This window comes from Cladophialophora psammophila (genome assembly GCF_000585535.1).
Source record: "Cladophialophora psammophila CBS 110553 chromosome Unknown aczJe-supercont1.9, whole genome shotgun sequence".
Lineage (NCBI taxonomy): Eukaryota > Fungi > Ascomycota > Eurotiomycetes > Chaetothyriales > Herpotrichiellaceae > Cladophialophora > Cladophialophora psammophila.
Window position 1 is genome coordinate 463473 of NW_006912930.1, and position 19307 is coordinate 482779.

Genomic DNA, 19307 nt, shown 5'->3' on the forward strand with positions numbered 1-19307 from the left:
TGGTCCGTTGATGTATTAGACAGGCGACCCGAGATAGAATACTTCAGTTAGGTGCTAACATGGTTCTCCCAAGGACACAACAACAACGCAAGCGCTGCAAAGTCATGAACAGGCGACTTATCAAAAAAATTCGTCCTTCCAAGTGTCTAGCGGGTGTCTATAGAACTCCCCAGATGCCCGACTCAAGGATCCCTACCTACGGCAGCCTTCAACGATCGTGCTGACCCACTATCGACCCACGGCAATTGTAGCGAGGCTATAGCATATAGATGAGTAGTTTGACGGCAGAGAGACATGGTTGCTCTGTTGCATCCAAAAAAGCGCCATCCGACCTCGCCAGCAGATGACGCGGCCTCATAGTCGACTCGAAGGCCTCGTCTCAAGATAGGTAAGAGGCTGCTCGTAATTGCGAGCAAGATTAAGACATCAGCAAAAAAGGGCTTCGAAGTCGCACTGTGGGATGAAGAATCAGAGTTTACCGGCGGTTGTTGACTCGTCGGTCGAACGGGAGCTTAGGAAAGATGGCGGGATAGTGGTTGGGCGGTGCATATACAGTTTGCAATTCCATGTAGAGAAGGATTGAAAGGTTTGACGCGGCGACAACACCCGACCCACCGCGCATTGTGGTCAAGTCTTCAGAGGAGCAAGGCCCGCTACCGAGTCCGCTAGAAAGGACCGAGTAAGCTGGGCAAGCTGGGGTCTGAAATAGGGGGTAACCCCGCATTCACCAAGGAGACAAGGGAGACATAAAATCCACCTTAAACGTAATGGCACTGCTCACTTCCCCCCCCTCTCCCTCTTCAAGTTGAATCCCTGTCTTTATCCGGCTTATACTCATTCATGGTTTCTGGGTACACCAGGGGGTCCGCCCCCCAATACCACTACAAAACTTCTCGTCGCCAGAATCGGAGCTGTGACTACTGCCGACGCTACAAACGAGCTTGTGATGCTGCTCTCCTTCACTGGACGAGCTGTTCAAACTGTCTGAGGCTGGAAAAGACGTGCAGCTTCGACCGCTTAACCACGCAGAATTTATACACAATAAAGGGACAAGCAGCGCCCAACAGCCGAATCACTATAACTACAAACAACATCGAGGTCGCCAGTGGAAAGGCCAGCACGGGAAGTGGCAGGAGACATGGTGCTCCTTCACGGGCGCACTCTCATTCTAACCAGGCGGAAAACGTGACAGCAACAATGCCAGGCCCTGTTCTGACTTCTTACCTTGATCAAATCAACAATATAAACCGTCCCCATTGTCCACCTTTTCCGGACCGCACTGAGGTCGAAGGTTATTCAAACGTCCCTGGACCGAGTGTCGTCGATCCATCCATGTGGAGTTACACCTGTGAAAGCATTTTACCAGTCGGCAGACCTGGCAATTTTACCCCCGGTGGACGATCTAATTCTTTGGACAAGACTGAATCTCTGTTCTCCGCTCTCTACGACGGGGACGGGCTAGAGACGCCAGCTTTCGACTTTGCAGAGACAATTTTCAACGAGGACGAAATTGTCGGAAGGAGTGAAGGATCATCACAGGCCGCGCCGCGTTTCGCACTACCGGCACATCATCTGGCAGAGAACACCAATAGGTTGCTCATCTCAACAAGCTTAAAGCACATCTACTCTGATACTCTGGAGAATGCACTGTTATGCTGGGTGACGGAACAAAGCTGCCCATACAACGATGAAGGTATTCTCTCGCATCGATGGCAGCAACAGCGGTTTCATGGAACGAACATCGCCACCAAGAACGGCATGATTCAGCGAATTCACAGACTAGATCGCGCATCTTGTGTTCTCGGCGGGCGTAAACTGTCACCTACAGAAAGTCGACTTGCGTCGCACGCTCTGAATGCTGTGATAATGGCATTCGCAGCCCAGTGGTCCCAACTTAGTGGCGCAAATGAGTCGGGCTTATTAGATATACGAACCCTAAGAGCTCGCCAACAATCTTTTCACGAACTTGGGAGATTGGTCGATCAGTCATTGTTCGACTTTGCCGAAGCAAAATTAGCCAGTTTCGACCGATCTCTTCAAGTGACACTGTGGAACGAGGCCTCTCGAGCGCTGCAACAAGCCATGGCGATTGATTCGTTTCAGGTTGTATTCGCGCAAGTCATTTTTGGCTTCACACAGCGTCCACTCTCGCCAGAGGACTTTCAACGGGTAAAGAATCATGGAGAAGAGACCACCCACTATCTTGGATTGAATGGTTTTCAAAGGATGGGATCCCTTGGTAGGGCCACATGGAGTGACGACGTGCATGTATACCAGGCCGAGCCCACCGAAGAATTTGTGTCAGTCGACCACGTGACTGCGCCCGAGTTTGCTGAGACCCAGGAGTTACTCGACCTGGATAAAGATCCTCTGCACTTGCGTGACTCTCTCATGCGACTAGCTGCGAAACGAGTCAAGCTCAGTACAAAGAGACCGAGGCTTGATACGGCGTGGATGACGGTCGAATCGAGACCTCCCTTTCCAGACGAAGCCTCCTCCGAGTTTCTGATAGATCGAATGACTTTCAACCAGTTATTCTGGCTAGTTATGATGTGCGACACGCTCTCCGCAGCCATCAACAACCGGTTACCCATTGTTTCTGATGAAGATTCGGTGATCCTGTCCGAGACTGACAGAAAGGCAGGCCAGGCTAAAACCCCAGAGAGCTCGCACACCAGTGCCGTACCTGTTGTGAGAGTCTCCACCTCAGTGCCAGCAGCCATGCATAGCACGTACCCGGAGGTGGAAGACAATCCTTGGGGAAAGTACTTTCTTGGGAGAAACACAGCCGCCAACGCGGTAGGGTCAGTGCAGTGGCCATTTTCGAAGGAGACAGCAAGTGCACTTCTCTCGGAGGCGGCACCTGTTAAGGCCCTTCTGTACCGGAAAGTCAAACAAGTGCAGAACGCGCAGTTCCGGCGTGCTTCGCCGGCAGTATTGGAACAGCTGATCCTGGAAGCTCTCAAAGTCTACGAGCACTGGAATTGGAATTATGGACAGTTGTTCACGACCTGCATTCAGCACCATGACGAGCTACCATTACAGATTCAGTCATGGTATTCAGTCCTGGCGAGTCACTGGAACTTAGCTTGTTACCTGCTGGTCGACCTTATCGAGGAATTGGACAGATCTGGAGAGACCGATAAGTGCCACGCGGCGATTCGGAAATCGTGTGGCCTTTTATTCCACATCAGGAAACAAAGCGCGTTCGAGATGGCCGATCTCGGTCGAGTTGGACGAGTGCGACAGGACTGCAGCTTCAGCCAGAGCAACGAATTCCATCCCACGGTCAAGGACGGGGCGCTTCTCACAGAGCCCTGGACTGAGATCATGATTCGCTCCTTCGCCAGAATTTCGGAGCAATTTTTGAGATGGCTTGGTGAGATTGGCCAGCCGTTGAGAGAAGACTATGGCATTTCAGGCATGTGGCTTCCTGGAGATCGGGATCGGCTTTACGCAAGCCTAGATTATTGCGTCGAAGCTCTGCTGGATCTTGGGAGGAAGTCAGATATGGCATTCCTGTTGGCAATCTCCATGAAGCGAAGAATGGTTCGATTCAGCAGGGACGTGACAGGGTGAGAGATGTTTGACGGGGGTGCCACTATTAGAATTCTACTATGAGACCAAATTTGAAAGCTGGCAGGAGCGGCCTTTATGGCAAGGTCCATGTTGATCTGAGAGTCGCAGTTAAATCCAGTCCTCCTTCTGTTAACATATATTTGTGATTGAATCACTTGCGCCTCCCCTCCTCCCTCACCCCCGGATTCCGCGCCCGTTGATATAGATTCCTACAGGCTTCTCAAATTATCCTCAGGACTCGAGATTGGCGTTGATGGTCGCCTCCATGGTCGCCCAGAGTCCCAGAATCTTGGGATCTCCAAACGGGATGATCTGACTTGCAATCATCCCTCCCACGCCTCGACTCCGATCGGCCCACCAGAACAGATTCGGTAAGCCAGCCCACCAAGCTGTGCCTTTACTGTGCACTACACTGTCTCTAAGGTGCAAGAAGAATGTGAGACCCCAGCCTTGAGGAATATCGTGCGGTTCTGGGTACAATTCAGGTAGAACATTCGAGTATTCCGGTTTTGGGGGTACGATGGCATGCCTCGCAAAATCCGGGAACTCTGGGATTTGGTTCGTGAACATGGTTTCGACAGTCTCCTTCTTGAGTAGTCGAGTGTTTGTTGGGGCGTGGACACCATCATTTAAAAGCACACCGATAATTTGGGCGTATTGGCTGGGCTGGGCAAAGCAGCCTGCGCCACCTTGTTGGAATATCGCATCGCGTTCGGCTTGGCTTGTGGCAACAAGCGGGGCGTGGTTGATGTGCCCGTCGACCGCGAGCTTGAGATCTCCTGTGTGAAGGTCGCGAGAGTGCATGTACGCGAGCTTCGCTTTCATGCCTTCAGACGGGAACATGGTGATTTGCGTAATGCCGATGGGTTCGAAAATATTCTTTTGGAAATAGTCGTTCAGGGACAGTCCAGAGGCACGTTCGACACAGATGCCCGCCCAGTCGACATTGATGCCGTACTCCCAAGCTTCGCCCGGCTGGTTGACGAGTGGTTGGGACAGATAGTCGTGCTTGAGGCCGGAGAATTCGTTTACTCCAACTGCGCCGTAAAAATCGTTCAAGCGCTTGTCAAAGAAGGAATAACCGAAACCAGCTGGTGGAATAGCTTAGCGACCATTCTGTGTATGGGAAGAGACATAGGAGCTTCTGAGAGGACGGGAGGGTAGGTCTAACCTGTGTGGGAAAGAAGCATGCGAAGAGTAATGCCTCGCTTCTTGGGGACCAGTTTTTTGCCTTGAATTACTTTGACCTCTTTCAGCTCCTAATTGGCATGACAGCACAAATCATGGTTAGAAAGTCTGGTACGAATGCGAATGGACATCCCAGTACTCCTGGAGCGGTCAAGGAGACACCCACAGGGCAGAGCCTCTCGACGAGTTCGACATCGTCCAAAGCCAATATTCCCTGCTCCACAAGCTGCATGCAAGCAATTCCGGTGATCATTTTGGTACAACTGGCAATCCAAAAGGAGTGGTCGAGGGTCATTGGGTCATCGACTCCCAGGCCTGTGGTCCCCGAAGCATGCTCAAAGATTGATTGTCCTTGCCTGTTGACTGCCACAAAGACGATGCCAGCAGCATTCTTGACAGGATCGGCAGTCGTGTCGTCCATTTGCTTTCGCAAAGCCGAGATCCCGGTCGAGGTTATCTTCGCCATATCGGGCAGGATTTGTCTCCTCACAAGATATGTAAGACGCACAGAGAGTTCGAGGGTTTGGTGACTGAGGCGGTGATGTTAAAGACGGTAAACGGCTATGGTCCCTTGTTCGGGTATTGGCTTCATGCCTTCTTTAATAAGCCACGGGGTCCGGCCACACGATCTTGCTATTCTTTCAGTGACGGCATCTCGGAGGACAGGAAGCAAGCTACGTGTGTTCAACCACAGCAGGAGGTGAACCAGCCCAGGCTCATGTCACTCTAAGAGACCATGTGGGAAATATCGCGAAGCAACGCATAGGGTGGGCTGCGACCGGGTGCGGAGCAGCTCCGCCGCTTATCTGTTATCATCGATCAATCCTCAAGGGCAAGCGCGAGAGTCTTGTAAGAGCACAAGGCGTGTTTGTGGCTACCGAGCTCAAAAGGTGGAGAGAAATCTCAATTTCATGGGCGGTTTGGACTAAATCCTCGGCCCCAGTCCCCCAGACTACTCCGCTTGCTACTCCGCTCGCCAAGAGCGGAGCCGCTGTGGGTCATCGCCTGAAACGGACTGGTTAATAAATCTTATTTCCCAAATAGGCAATTTATGGAGAAGAATTTATTGATTCTTGTACGCGTGTATGGTGTCTAAGCAGCATAGAGCGCCCCCATGATCCTGCAAGAAAATTCGGGTACGCTTTGCAAATTTGGGAGGTGCGTCAAATCTCCAAGTAGTGCCACCTCTCTAGCACTCCAAATCGACCTGCTCCGTGAAGGTTTGAGATGTTTCTCTGTGGTTCCCGGTGACTTGGTCCAGGAGTCCAGAGCCGCCGACTTGGTGGAAATATCCAGGAATTGCACGGGCATGACCGTTGCTTCTTCACATGTAAAAATTCTACGTCCGTTCTGCTTTCCCTTTACTGTGAGGCAGGCCGTGAATTCGTCGAATTGTCTGCCATTTTTCTAGAAACTCATCGACGCCTCCTTTTCAGTCCATGACTTGAAGCTCAATATGTCTGGCAAAAGCCACTGGAAGATGGAGAGAACAAAGTAGTACCAGTATTTGCAAGTGCTATCTATTGGCCATAGCTACAACCTCAAAGCGTTCTTGTCTTTCCCACACAGCATCAACTTGAGTTACCATCTTCTCACTTCCACTACCGTCCCAATACGAAACGGCAACATCCCTTTTAGGCCTTAACAACGTCAAAACCCTTGAATCCTGTTAAGCAACCCCTAATCTCCGCTCCATAGGTGCCCAATCCTGCCGGATAACACACAAATTCGCGGGCTTTTCCAGGGATACTGCCTCCCATGTACGTGCTCCTTTTGGCCTTAGGAAAGAGTGTTTGGGCGGCGAGACTTGCAATCCTTGCCTTCCATTGATCGCTCGCCTCGTCGGTAGGATTGACATACTTAATGCTTTGTCGATTTATCATGTTGATGGCGTCGCGGATCCATCGACCCTGAACCTCGACACAGGATGGTCCATTGCACAGCAGCGTCGGAGCGTGGGCTGCGTAGACGTGGAAGAAGTTCGGATACCCTGCGATTGTAACGCCGAGGTATGTGCTAATACCACTCTTCCACTCGTCCTTAAGGTATTGGCCGTTGATGGACTTTAGACCCATCTGGGTTAGACCGCCAGTCACCACGTCGAAGCCGGTGGCGAGTGCCACAACGTCAACCTCATACTCTTTGCCGTCCGTCGTCCTAATCCCCTTCTCGGTGAATTCTGCGATCTCGTTGCCTGAATCATCGCTGATATCGACAATCGTAACATTCTTCTGGTCCATGACCTCGAAATAGTTCTGCTCTAAGCAAGGGCGTTTTACACCCCAAGGGTGAGGTGGTTCAGGTGGACAGAGAAGGTCTCTCTTAACTGGGTCGCTGACGCGAGCGCGCTGTTTCTTAAGCCAGAAATTATAAGTTTCGCGGTTAGCTTTCTCGTCGAAGAGGTAATCTTTATAATTGGCAAGCCACAGGTGGAAGCCGCCCATCTGCCATAAGTTCTCGTAGAAGGCTTCCCGTTCTTCAGGGGTGTCATCAAAAGTGTTGCGCTCGCAGAGATCGTAGTGAAAACCGGCAAAGCATCGGTTACGGAACTCATGGATTGTTGGATATGTGACCTTCAGAGCATCCTGCTCATCCTTTGAAAGTGTCTTCTTCCCCATCGGGATGGCGAGGTTTGGAGTTCTCTGGAAAGAAAACATTTGCTTCACCTCTGGCCCCCATTCCTGGGCAACCTGAACACCCGAGGCACCTGATCCAATGACGGCGACCTTTTTGTCCTTGACATCAACGCCCTCGTTGGGCCAGAAAGAGGTGTGGTGAATAATGCCTTTGTACTTATCAACGCCCTTGAATGGCGGAACATAGCGCTTGGCTGCGAATCCGGTAGCAGCGATGAGAAATTGAGCCTTTGCTTTGCGTCCGTCAGATGTGGTGACGGTCCATTTTCCAGAGTCCGTGTCGAATTCTGCCCCAGTCACCACAGTCTGGAATGCCACATCTTTAGAGAGGTTAAGAACTTTGTCGGCATGGGCAAAATAGGTTTGTAGCTCCTTCCAATCGGGGTAGTTAGTGCTCCAGTGCCAGTCCTTATAGACTTCGGGAATGGGAAGTTCGTAGATGGGAACCTCGCTGTCGACCCTCGCGCCGGCTTAATTAGTTAGCCCGGCTCGTCGTTGAAAATGATTGGGAGCCTACGATAGATGTTCCATCTCCAAGTGCCTCCAAAAGATGTACCAGCATCGTACACGACGGTGCGATAACCGGCTTTACGAAGTTCGTGTAGTAGGTAGGTACCGCCTAGACACAGACTCAGTTCATTTCTTTGTTGTTACAATTAGGGAAGCCAAGTCATACCAAACCCAGCTCCAACGATCAGGACATCCACATCCAAATCGTCAGCATAAGGTCCTTCGCTACTACGGCGATGGGCAAACTCTGTCAACTCGGTTTTGAGAGTGCTCACGGATTCTTTCATTGTTGCGCCGAGAAACTCTGTCATTGGCTCTGGGCGTTGTAAGTTGCGTCCAACACGACATCTGAACGAGCGGTCTAGTTCATTTATACCCTGAACGAAGATACCTGTAGGGGGTCGAGGATGTCGTAAAACCCCAGATCTGGAAGTCTTGGTCTTGGATAGGTCGTTCATTGGAACGATCAAGAACTCTTTGCCCCATCTGGAGCAAGTCTGGTGTGGCCAAGAATGCGGAGCCGGCGGAGGGATAAACTCAAAAGCATACTTCACCCCGAGTGTAGATCAGTGACAGCTATTGCTCAGGTATTGACGATGTCGCATCAAGTTCTCGTCGGTTTCACGGACAGATGGCTTCAGACCCGCTCGATATCTCACTCTTTGATCGGGCACAAGCTTGAAAGACCATGCTTGTGAAGCATTACTCCACAGTAGCCTCGGTCAACGGGAACTGGCGCTGTGATGGAATTTTTGCCATCGCTCGGCAGGATTATCTTGGTGAAGACCAAATGGGATGCACTGGGTCGTAAATGGGTGTAATAGGCAGTCTTTTAGGTTTGTAATCAGGCGTGATAGTCACATAGATGCACAGGAACCCCTGACGCATTAACCCTCACCATTTCACTCCCGGCTTGGAAATGTCGCTCTTCTGTGTCTATTAGTGTCACAAGAATCTATCCCAACCCTGCGCAACCGTATAGTTTCTACGTCTAGCCATCTGTAAACCAGTGGAAATTTGAGTATATCTTAACCAAAGCTTTGCAATCGCTTGAGATGCATCAAGTCATCGATTCTTGAGACATTGAGACTAACAATAGAGAGGGAGGGCAGACGCACACCTTGTCGTCTGTTTTGTCGTGTCATTGCCATGTTGCGAAGTTACAGCTACTTGTCCGGTGAGAACATCGCCTGCAATCTCTGTGCATATCTCCACTGGGGTTACCATCAACCGCAGGATTGTCTGTAATTTGGGCAATGATAGTCCGGCAAGTCTGTCAAAGGCGAGGGAAATTTGTAAACTATATTGCCTTGACAATAGCCCCCATCGACTGGTGGGCTCCTTGATGAATTTAGGTACAGTGAGATCAATCTGAGAGATGGCGGCGTAATTGTGAGATAAGCCGGAGTTTGTGGTAGGCCGGAAGTAGACACAACAATGCTCAGTTGGTGTTGTCTTGATTGACTCGAAGATGAGCTTCCCACTGTCGAGCTTGGTATCCTTGGTCGTGGAAAAGGAGGTCTTCATTTCCCACCTGCAACTGATGTAACATTTCAAGGATTGTCTGGTGTCCCAGGGCAAGAAGCAGTCAGCCATGCTCGGGGTATTCATGGCAAGAGTCATTGGGAGTGACACATATCGAATTCCATTGGTCTCTTCATCGTGGACCGTTCGGCATGGCTCCAATTGTCCAAGTATCAAGGAGTAGTTGATCGCCGTCTCATGGCAACACTTCGAAAAATATCCAGTAGTCACCTTGTGAGAGAAGTGAAAGGGCCGCTGGATCGAGATGTGGAGATGTTGATAAAAATCAGCGACCTCGACGGGCCTAGTGAGGCAACCAACCTGCCGTTCCTTGAGTCGGAATTCTGCTTCTAGCCAGTATGCCATCTCACAGAATGCCTTGGCCGTCCTTTGGTTGTTGAAATACCCTGGACTTGGAGTTTCACAGGCAGAGCCTGTAATCAGCCCTGACTGTGGGAGATATCTGATGCCGCCTAGTACTTTTGGGGCATCGATAGGTAGATCGAACCGAAAATTCACAATGCTGTTGCCGGATGCCGGGTCGTTACCGAACTGCGCAAATGATTTGACGTCGGTCAAGGTGATAAGGTCTTCAATAGAGGTCTCATCATCGTGGCATGCGATCATAATACCTGCAGATGAAAATTCAGTGTGTAGCGCACAACGGTGTGTGGAAGGCCTTCTAACCTCTCAGTCGGAGTAATAAGATGTCGAACAACTTGTTGTTGATTGATCGGACTGAGACAACAACTCTGCCGCTGATACTAGAAATATGAGAATTTCTGGGATTGCTGATATGGCCTCGAGCCAACTGTTGTACAACAGAAGGTCTTATTTCTATGTTAGCATCCATCATTGCGGCAGCAGTTGTGTAGTTTCACATCATCGCTGGTCAAGAGATACATGAAATCAATTTTCATCCGGACACGCACCCAAGATGTCTCAAACCTCTCGCGGGTTGGAGCTCCAATAAACCCCTACACGAATCTCTTGTTCTATAGAGTCTATTGCACAAGAACAGGGCATGCGAGTGTGGATCTTTGCAGCGGAGCCGCTCTATGGGGTTTTTTGAGACGGCAGGATAGCAATCATTCACTGGGCGACCATTCATCTGCTCCTGCTGGGCGCGTGCCGTAAACGTTTTCTCGACTAGCCCTGTCGCTCTGAGTTTTCGCCAAAAGACGCCCCTTTTTCTTCTCCTCCTTAAGAAGTATTAATCTCCCTCTCGGTTGAATGGAACAGTCTTCGTTCTAGTATCAATTTGGCCTGAGCTTTGTTGATAGACTGCTTCGGGTTCATGACTTCAAGAGTGATCACCCCCGGAAACATGGAAGGATTACCGCGCTATTCGAAATGAGGTCTATATAAAGGGGTTCGAATCATGACTTAGGTTCCAAGAAACATGCGACGGTTGAGCGCATTCTTTGAAGGTCAAAGCATTCTGTTCGTCGTTGACCAGTTCAATCATCGGTGTTAATTCTTTCTTGACTGTGATGCCACTCCGTCAATGGCATCTCACGGACAAAGACTGTCGTCGGACATGGAGATGGGAGAAACAGGCAAGATAGAGAACCGACCACAGGCAGGGAGCCAAGCCGAGCACCACGAGGTGGAAATCAATCCGACTGCTGAGACGCCAACTACCTTGGGCAACCCAATGCCCATGTAAGATATCTCACTTTGCCTGCCAATGTCAAAGGGTCACTTGCTAACAACTGCAATTTAAGGGCGTTGCTGGGTTTTCTCATGTCCCTAACACCTGTGACAAATGCTCTGATGGGCTGGCGAGGTGCTGGTGGCCTTGGAGCAGCTGAAATGCAAGCCATTCCCCATAGCCTTTTGGTCGAGAAACAAGACACTGACCCTCCACTAGCGGCGTCTTCTACTTCTTCGGTGGCCTTCTCATGGTCATTGCGTCTGTGCTCGAATTCTTCCTCGGCCATACCTTTCAATTCGCCGTGTTCGGTTCTTTTGGGGCTTTCTGGTTTTCGTTCGGTGCGACGTTGACACCATCCTTCAATGCGGCCGCGGCATACCAACCTGAGTCACCGGAAACGGCACTCACGAACCCGACATTCAATGCGACATTTGCTTACTTCCCGTTGTATATGGCGCTGCTGTGCTCCATATATTTCGTCGCCTCACTGAAAACTAATGTGGTGCTTATGCTGACGTTCCTGCTTTTGGTCCCCATGTTGGCGTGTCTCTCTGGAGTGTTTTTCAAGGCCGCCGAGGGGGTGGCAGCAACAAGTCTTATGACAGCGGCCGGTGCTTGTGGTTTTGTTGTCTGTATCCTTTGTTGGTATTTATTGCTGGTGCAGATCCTGGCTTCTGTTGAATTCCCTCTCAATCTTCCAGTCGGAGATCTTGAGTGGTTGATGAAACGGATGAAGCGTAAGCGATCTTAACGGGATCTCGCTATGGGAAAATCGCCTTGCCTGTCTTGAAAGAAAATACCAGGCACAAGAAACTGGCAAAGAATTCTCGAGTGCATGCGAAATTCGATCTGGATTTTCTAGAGATGACAAGAGAAGATGGAGATGATAGGCAGTGGAGGTCTAGAGAGAATTTCAGGAAGGACGTGGAGAGGAGGCGAAGCAGAGGCATTGCAGTATTTGGACGCTACTATTTCGGTGCCTGGCGTCCTCGAGATCACAGGAATTGATACATATGCAAGAGTAGCTGACCACAGACTTTCACAATACGCTAATCCTGTAACCACGGAAGTGTGAGGGTGTTGATCAAGAAACGCTCCGGATCGCTCTAGATCGCTCAGGAACAGGTGGTGAGCCTCACCAGGCTCGGCCGAGGCTCAGTTAGGAGCCCAGGTTAAAGCGGCATTCGCTCACCCTCTAAGATCAATCCGGAAATAGCAATTAGGTTTTTCGTTCGCGAGTAATTGTTCTTGCCGGGTAATCTACTTGTTAGGTATCGAACCCACTACTCCCCCAACTCCAATTCTTAGTTTGCCATCTGCGACCACTTCTTTCAACAACTGCCGCCCTGCGCTTCAAGAATATACGCCAGAAGATAACCACATCGACAACAACGACAATCTCTCCGTTTCTAAGAGAAAGGCCAAAAAAAAAGGAAAAAGGAAAACCCCACGCCCACCCACGAAGACCATCTTAGATAAAAAGAGGAGAGAAGGACAAGGAAGAAAACAAAAACAACATGAAAAGCGCCGCCACATCCCATCTGCGGTCCCTCTCACTCTGTGCAGCTCCTCGCGCGCACCTCTTCGCTCCTCCGTGTCCAAGCTCAAGCTCAAACTCAAGCTCAAGTGCATGTTCATGCTGGCGGCTGAGCCGCGCCCACAACATTCGACAGCTGAGCAGCAGATCTCCGCGCCTGCGGAGGAACGAGGACGAGACAACAGGCGCCGCCGCATCTTCTTCATCGCAGTTCAGTTTCCGCGGCATGCCTGCGCCGCCGCGGCTGCCGAGGGAGGAACAGGAGATTTTCGAGGCGCTCCAGCGCCAGTCGACGGGGGCGTTCTCGACGCCGCGGGTAAATCAATCGCCTGACGCGTCGCTCTCGGAAACGGAGGGCGCGCAGGCCCCAATTGATGAGCGTGTCGACGGCATATCCAGTTTATCTCCCGCCCCTGGTTTGAGGGACGGGGCAGCGGCAGAAGGAGCACAGCAGCAAGCGGGATCTCAGGATAGCTACGGCCACGTTGTGATCGATGCGAGTGGTGGAGGAGAAGAATTACATCCGAATCTAGTGAGAGGGGCGCAGCCTGAATTTGAAGGAGAGAGGAACCCGAAGACCGGGGAGATTGGAGGACCTAAGAACGAGCCGCTGAGGTGGGGCCCGAGCGGAGAGTGGACTTATAATGGGAGGACTACGGATTTTTAGAACGGGAAGACACAGGAGTAGAAAGAAGCCTCTGTGATGCATTATGGTTTAATATGCCAGCTTAGCTCATGATATCCGGTTGAAGTCGTGTCCACCATACCCCGACCCAAGCCCATGGGTCCTTAGACCTTTCAAGTTTCTGAGATTGTATACCGTGGGCGTCCGTCGCAGTCGTGACAAAGATCTTGTATCGTCAAGCTCATGAAAGTGGATGGGTATAATATCAAGCTCATGAATTGAAAGTCGCTGAAGAGTCCATTGGAAGCCCAGTCACTCCGTTGGATATTGAGAAAACTTCGCTCCCATCAATCATTGGGTCTTGACTTCGCTGTCCTGCTCCACGTGAATGTGCTCGTTGGTCTGAAGGACGCCGACTTTGTCATCAGGAAACTCGACACTACAGACACAGAGAAGTTAGATAGGCAGGAGTAGAGCCTGGAACACAGAAGACTTACGTGAAGCCCTTGATTAGGGTGAACTCGTGCTTGATCTCTCCTCCATCAGCTCTGGCCTTCTCCTTCGCCTTGGTGAGCTCCTCGGGAGAAGCGTTTTCCTTGAGTGTAACCTTACTCCAAGTCAGTAACTGTCAGATCGGAAAGAAGACAGCAGCGTACATTGAAGAGAGGCATCCTGACTGCGGTAGTGGTGGAGAAACAAGGGAGCCTGATGCAGGTTCGGTTGCGAGGGATTGGAGAAGCCGATCTTGGAAGAGAAATGTAGACGACACTGGAGAAGCGAAGAGATCTGAGATCCTATGAAGAAGAGAAGATTTCGTGACTTCTAAACAGTGAATGGTACGGCGAAAGGTGAGAAGGTCGTGTGAGTAGGAGGGGTTCTGGGGGTTTGTCGGCGCAGCCATCAATTGATAGCCCTGGCCAACCCTGGAACCCACCGGTTCGCAGAAGCAACCTCAATGACGCAATGGTCGGCCTTCACCGTCGAGATCGCTTACTAAGAATTTGCTTGGCATCTTGGCATTCAAATCCACCCTTTTCACTCGGTGATTTTCCTTCACTGTGATCAGCCAAGTTCTCATTCCTGTTCTTGTTTATCATTTGATGAGCGGAGTTGGCAATGACTCCGTGCTGGATTGCTGATGTTCCAGCTCGCTTCGGCAGTGAACTCTCCATCCACGGCAAACGAACACAGAGCTCCTCAGAGCCAGAGCGAGATCTTCTCCTTTCTGTGGTCTTCGGCTCACATTTCTTGACAGGGATCGAACAAAAGTAGATTCAATTCACTCTCCTGAAGTCGAGCTCAATACTGTACTAGTTCTACAAGATACCCATCAGGATCCTCTACGAACCCTGCCCCAGTGACGGCCTTCCAAAGCCCCTGATTCCTTCCCTTCTCAGGCATCTCAGCCCCAATTGCCTGGGCCGCGATTTCCAGGCCGTGCGGGCTGCCAGGCTGCTTGAGGATCTTAACCCCGCTGGCTTCGAATCGTTTCATGCAAGCCGACACATCTGGAACCGTAAAGCAGAGCTTGATGAAGCCAAATCCTGCGTGATCGTTGCTGTTGGTAACATGTTTTCGGGAGTGCTGTATCACGGTTAGCCCGCGCGGTATAAATCAGCTTTTAGCCAAGCGCCTTTTCCATCAAACGTGCTACTGTGCTAGTTGTCAACGAAGAGGTACGTACTTCTGACCAAATCAACTCCAGCACGCCTTCTCTCGCCAAAAACGACCTCCCAGCTCCGCTTCCATCTGTACCAGCATAGTCTTCAGGATATCCCAAAAACCAAATCTTCACGGTGTCAAATTCCATACGCGCAAGTTCTTTCATGCCCAGCACTTCCTGATAAAAGTTCAAGGAACGCTGGAGGTCTGAGACTCTGATGCCGATTTGGTTGAACTTGTACTTTGAAGTGTCTGACGACATGATGAGAATGTGGACTTGGGATGGTCAACTACGCAGATCCAAGATAACTTTCAGTCATGAAGTATTGACCTGTGCGCAGTATTGTTCGCTCCAGTTCTTTCCCTTACCTAGGTTTGTACTCTTTGGGGGTGGGGGTACTCATCCGCAACCGAGGCTAGGAACGCCCGCATGTGTCCCTTTTTGGTGAGGCCTCGCAAACACTAATTAATGTTTCAGAAGCTTAATGCGAAGTCCCCTAATGACCTGTAGCCAACGCTCAAGAACGGCCCATTCTGTGCACTGCTTCCCTGCATGAAAAAAGTGGGTATAGGAAGTCACTCGACCTATTCGTCTCGCTTTGAGTATTTAAACCAAAGGCCTGGGGAGTAGAGTGAAGCATCATCATCTGATGCCCTCAGAATAGCTCCCAGCAGAAGCTGATCGATCCCTTTTCCTTCGTGCTTCCTGGGTTCAGTCCGCATACGGAGTGGGGTAGTAGATGTGTGGCTGTGGTCCACAGGCCGCGGAACAACTGAGCATCGCGGTAGCTTCTGCAAGGCCACCAAGGCGGCACGGCACGATCTGACCAACGCTTTGGCAGTCAACACACAGTATTTGTTGCGAGATGCGGGATATATAGCGTTGCTTGATGCCAACGGTTGGGTCCCGGATTCTCAAGAAGGTCGCATACGCAGGCACATCAAATTCGGATGCGGCATTCTGGTGACTTATATCGGGTCGATTCAATCTAGCTCCCTGAGCAAAGAATTGAGATCTTGTCGTTCTCGTATCAGAAGCTTTGCTCTACAACAGACCCGATATTCAAAGCCATGCCTGGTCTAACAGACCGCGACCGGAAATTCCAACAGTACTTCACCCTCCTAGCACCCCAATACATCCACCTGACCTCGAGTACCACCTATAATCTTCTTCTGGAAGCCTTTGAGGGGCCTCTCAAAGCACGACTCAGCAGTCTCCTCACCTCAACTCCTTCCGTCATCGTGCACGACAATGCTTCAGGCCCAGGTACTGCCACCTCGGCGCTACTCACCTTCTGCCAAACTTCCAATCTCCCAATACCCACCGTCTACGCCACAGATTATACTGAAGCCATGATCGAAGCCCTCCAGCGCCAAGTCCGCGACCAGGGTTGGACCAAAGTCCACCCTCGCGTCGTGGACTCTCAAGCTCTGGACTTTGAAGACACTTTCTTCGACCTCAGCATAGTCAATTTCAGCATCGCCAATTTCGCCAACGCCGAACTGGCAATAAACGAAATGTATCGTACGCTCAAACCTGATAGAACAGCCATAGTCTCGAACTGGGAGACCTTCGGATTTGCCACCGTTCTTGACGCCGCGATGAGAAAGGTTAGACCTAATGCTGGCCAGATGCCTGTGGCGGGTCCCGAATTTATGCAGAAAGATGTGCTCGTGAGGACGCTTGCTGGTGCTGGTTTCGAGAAAGACAAGATACAGGTCTATCAGACGAAGATTGTGGTGAGTGATGATGAGGGGTTGGCAGGGATTAGTGACTTCATGAACGGGCCGTATCTCGGACCCGTGGCTTTGACTTTATCAGATAACGAGAAGAGAGAATGGCCCGGTGCGGTAGCAAAGGTGATAGAGGAGGCGAAGGTCGCCGGTGGTGGAGTAGTTTGTCAGGCTTGGGTCCTTGCTGCATCCAAGTAGTTGGGGAGTGGGGATTTATAAGAGGGATCGATGAATTGAGGTCATACTGAAGCACCAGAAAGTATATATCAAGTACTTACTAGTACGTACGGAGTAGATATGTTCATACCTTGCTCGTTTGATACACAGTACTTGATCATAGAGGGCTTCTTCAAATGATTTAATATATGACAGTGGCACTAGAGGCGATGGTTTGGTAACTAGTAGTTGCTAGCGCAGCTATTGTCATCTACTAGCCTCCTTAGTCAAGAATCACAGAAGGGTGAGTGAGTCTCCACATAAGCTCCCACAGTAACGGGTCTTTTTCATACTCGTTCAACTGATCCTCCAAGTCCCCCCCGAATGTGATCCAACTCACAGCCTCATGCTCCTCAAAATGCCCCTCCTCACAGTGCTGCAGCTGAGCGACTACCGCGAGATCTCATGCGCTGTGCTGCAACACAGAAGAAACTCAGGCCGCTCATCACTGCATGAATGCAGCACACCGTCCTCCCGGGTCCCCGACGTGGCCTTGGTATTTCTTGGAAATTTCTTGGTGTCTACAGACTTCTTCCCGCCGTCTCTTGCTCCGCCCCCTTGGCTGGTCTCGGCGGTGTGAGGTCGAGAAATGACACCTCTTGGGTGACAGAACAGATGACAGGTGGGCAGGCGTGCTGGACTTCCCAGATTCATTGCTCATCCTGCATGAAAACGAGTCCGGTCCTTTTGTTCCTCAATGCACGCCTTCGGATGCTATCCTCGCTTTTATGGCCCCTCTACCAGACCGGTTTGAGCTGCATGTGTTTCTTTTCCGCATGAATAGGCCATGGCGCTGAAGAAGACACGTGCGCTAACACACAGCTTCGTTTCGTTGTTTTGTCTATCCCTACTTGTCACAGGGGCACACTTTGAAGGAGACGCCATACACAGAATCAGCCCTGATCAGCAGCTACACCTGCGTGGCAACCTGGACATCGGTCTGGCGTCGAACGATACCATCTCACCCAGCGCCTTCGCGCCTTGGTCGTACGAGCCTGCGTGTACATCGAAGGTCGGCCAAATTGACAGCGAACTGTGCGTGTACACCGACAGACACTTCAGCAATGGCAGGGGAATCTCGATATTTACCACGCCTGAGATTGCCGAGGGATTCGCCACCGTCCTGGCTTCTTTGCAGCATCCCTCGTCTGTGCTGGACACTCTTGGCATCAACAGCTTCACGGGTGCCTGGTATACTCATCCAGTCCCCAGAAAGGGGATTGGTATGCTCGCCAAACGCGACATCCAGAGCGGTGACACAATTACAGCATACACACCCGTATTGCTCGCGTACAAGGAACGTTTCCTTTCCAAAGCCCAGCGAGAGAAATTCCTACGGCTGGCGGTAACCCAGCTACCAGGGCCGTCGCGTGAATCTTACTTGAAGCTAGCCACTCTTTCCAATGACTCGAGCATCCTCGCACAGGATATTGCCAGCGCAAACTCGTTCGAGACGCGGCTGGGAGAGCAGAAAGGAGCTGCCGAAGCGACAGTTCCTCACCTAACCATCATCCCCGAGTCGTCGCGCATGAACCACGATTGCGCGCCAAACGCTATTTTTCACGTCAACTCGTCGACGCTGACGCACGTCGTGCGCGCGGTGCGTCCCATTCCCAAGGACCAGGAGATCACCATCGCGTACACCAGTCCCCTGGACCCGCGCGCCACGAGGCAGAAGTACCTGTCCGATGCGTTCCATTTCACATGTACTTGCCCGCGCTGCCTTCGAGGCGCAGACGCAGACGCAGACGCAGTTCTGGCTGAGATGGCTGTCCTCCAACGGACGCTCTCGGCCTGGTCAGACCCAAGCTCCGACGCTAGCGTCAAGCACGCGGAGCACCTGATCCGGCTGCACCGTGAGGAAGGTCTAGATGGCTACCTCGACCCGGCCTACTGCTATGCGGCGCTGATGTACAGCGCCGTCGGGAGTGCGAGGGGGGCGAGGAAGTACGCCGAATTGGCCATCAAGGCGATCGAGCTCCGGCTCGGGGCTGGCGCGCCTGATTTGCCGGCTTGGAGGGATATGTTGGACAATCCGACGAAGCATTGGAGTTGGATGGTCAGGAAGGGCGGAGGGAAAGTGGTGACCGCGACGAATGAATGACTGACTGACCTGAATGACTCGTTCGTTGGTTTGTCAGTTATTTGCTCAGTGGGCTGCTTAACTAATTGACTGCAGTGGTTTCGTTACGCCCTAATACTAGTTGCTACGCGGGAGCGGCGCAAGGAGACCTTAGCCAATTAGCCCGGATGGGATATTAGAGGGACCCGGATTGAGACCTCAGCATCCTGGATGGATCCCATCGACTAGGGTTGATAAAGGTGGGCGTTCAAAAATGAGGTCGCTTAACTAGCATGAGAGAAGAAATATACAAGTGGTATTAATACAGCCGAGTTTTGGCTATATCTGCTTTAAGTATGACCACGCGAATAGCCAAC

General features: G+C 51.2%; 10 protein-coding genes across 10 annotated transcripts; 5 read left to right on the forward strand and 5 right to left on the reverse strand.

Annotated features, from left to right (window-relative positions):
* Nucleotides 1–1197: 1197 nt before the first annotated feature.
* A1O5_06354 (uncharacterized protein) lies at nucleotides 1198–3579 on the forward strand (the record flags this gene model as incomplete). Its single annotated transcript, XM_007746948.1, has 1 exon — nucleotides 1198–3579. One exon carries the CDS (start codon nucleotides 1198–1200, stop codon nucleotides 3577–3579), a length of 2382 nt encoding a protein of 793 aa, XP_007745138.1.
* Nucleotides 3580–3810: 231 nt separating this feature from the next.
* A1O5_06355 (beta-lactamase) lies at nucleotides 3811–5233 on the reverse strand (the record flags this gene model as incomplete). The annotated part of the gene is made up of 3 exons (XM_007746949.1): nucleotides 3811–4670; nucleotides 4751–4838; nucleotides 4934–5233. The coding sequence occupies 3 exons, from the start codon at nucleotides 5231–5233 to the stop codon at nucleotides 3811–3813; spliced, it is 1248 nt and encodes a 415-aa protein (XP_007745139.1).
* Nucleotides 5234–6401: 1168 nt separating this feature from the next.
* On the reverse strand, nucleotides 6402–8200 carry A1O5_06356 (uncharacterized protein; the record flags this gene model as incomplete). The annotated part of the gene is made up of 3 exons (XM_007746950.1): nucleotides 6402–7873; nucleotides 7921–8022; nucleotides 8080–8200. 3 exons carry the CDS (start codon nucleotides 8198–8200, stop codon nucleotides 6402–6404), a joined length of 1695 nt encoding a protein of 564 aa, XP_007745140.1.
* A 991-nt stretch (nucleotides 8201–9191) lies between these two features.
* On the reverse strand, nucleotides 9192–10070 carry A1O5_06357 (uncharacterized protein; the record flags this gene model as incomplete). The annotated part of the gene is made up of 1 exon (XM_007746951.1): nucleotides 9192–10070. A coding segment is annotated over one exon (879 nt), but the record flags the coding sequence as incomplete, so codon positions are not given.
* Nucleotides 10071–11341: 1271 nt separating this feature from the next.
* On the forward strand, nucleotides 11342–11845 carry A1O5_06358 (uncharacterized protein; the record flags this gene model as incomplete). Its single annotated transcript, XM_007746952.1, has 1 exon — nucleotides 11342–11845. The coding sequence occupies one exon, from the start codon at nucleotides 11342–11344 to the stop codon at nucleotides 11843–11845; it is 504 nt and encodes a 167-aa protein (XP_007745142.1).
* A 1012-nt stretch (nucleotides 11846–12857) lies between these two features.
* On the forward strand, nucleotides 12858–13298 carry A1O5_06359 (uncharacterized protein; the record flags this gene model as incomplete). The annotated part of the gene is made up of 1 exon (XM_007746953.1): nucleotides 12858–13298. The coding sequence occupies one exon, from the start codon at nucleotides 12858–12860 to the stop codon at nucleotides 13296–13298; it is 441 nt and encodes a 146-aa protein (XP_007745143.1).
* Nucleotides 13299–13607: 309 nt separating this feature from the next.
* A1O5_06360 (uncharacterized protein) lies at nucleotides 13608–13927 on the reverse strand (the record flags this gene model as incomplete). The annotated part of the gene is made up of 3 exons (XM_007746954.1): nucleotides 13608–13695; nucleotides 13754–13863; nucleotides 13913–13927. The coding sequence occupies 3 exons, from the start codon at nucleotides 13925–13927 to the stop codon at nucleotides 13608–13610; spliced, it is 213 nt and encodes a 70-aa protein (XP_007745144.1).
* Nucleotides 13928–14555: 628 nt separating this feature from the next.
* A1O5_06361 (uncharacterized protein) lies at nucleotides 14556–15180 on the reverse strand (the record flags this gene model as incomplete). Its single annotated transcript, XM_007746955.1, has 2 exons — nucleotides 14556–14840; nucleotides 14941–15180. 2 exons carry the CDS (start codon nucleotides 15178–15180, stop codon nucleotides 14556–14558), a joined length of 525 nt encoding a protein of 174 aa, XP_007745145.1.
* Nucleotides 15181–15989: 809 nt separating this feature from the next.
* Nucleotides 15990–16850, forward strand: A1O5_06362 (uncharacterized protein; the record flags this gene model as incomplete). Its single annotated transcript, XM_007746956.1, has 1 exon — nucleotides 15990–16850. The coding sequence occupies one exon, from the start codon at nucleotides 15990–15992 to the stop codon at nucleotides 16848–16850; it is 861 nt and encodes a 286-aa protein (XP_007745146.1).
* An 805-nt stretch (nucleotides 16851–17655) lies between these two features.
* A1O5_06363 (uncharacterized protein) lies at nucleotides 17656–18972 on the forward strand (the record flags this gene model as incomplete). Its single annotated transcript, XM_007746957.1, has 1 exon — nucleotides 17656–18972. One exon carries the CDS (start codon nucleotides 17656–17658, stop codon nucleotides 18970–18972), a length of 1317 nt encoding a protein of 438 aa, XP_007745147.1.
* Between the last annotated feature and the right edge of the window lie 335 nt (nucleotides 18973–19307).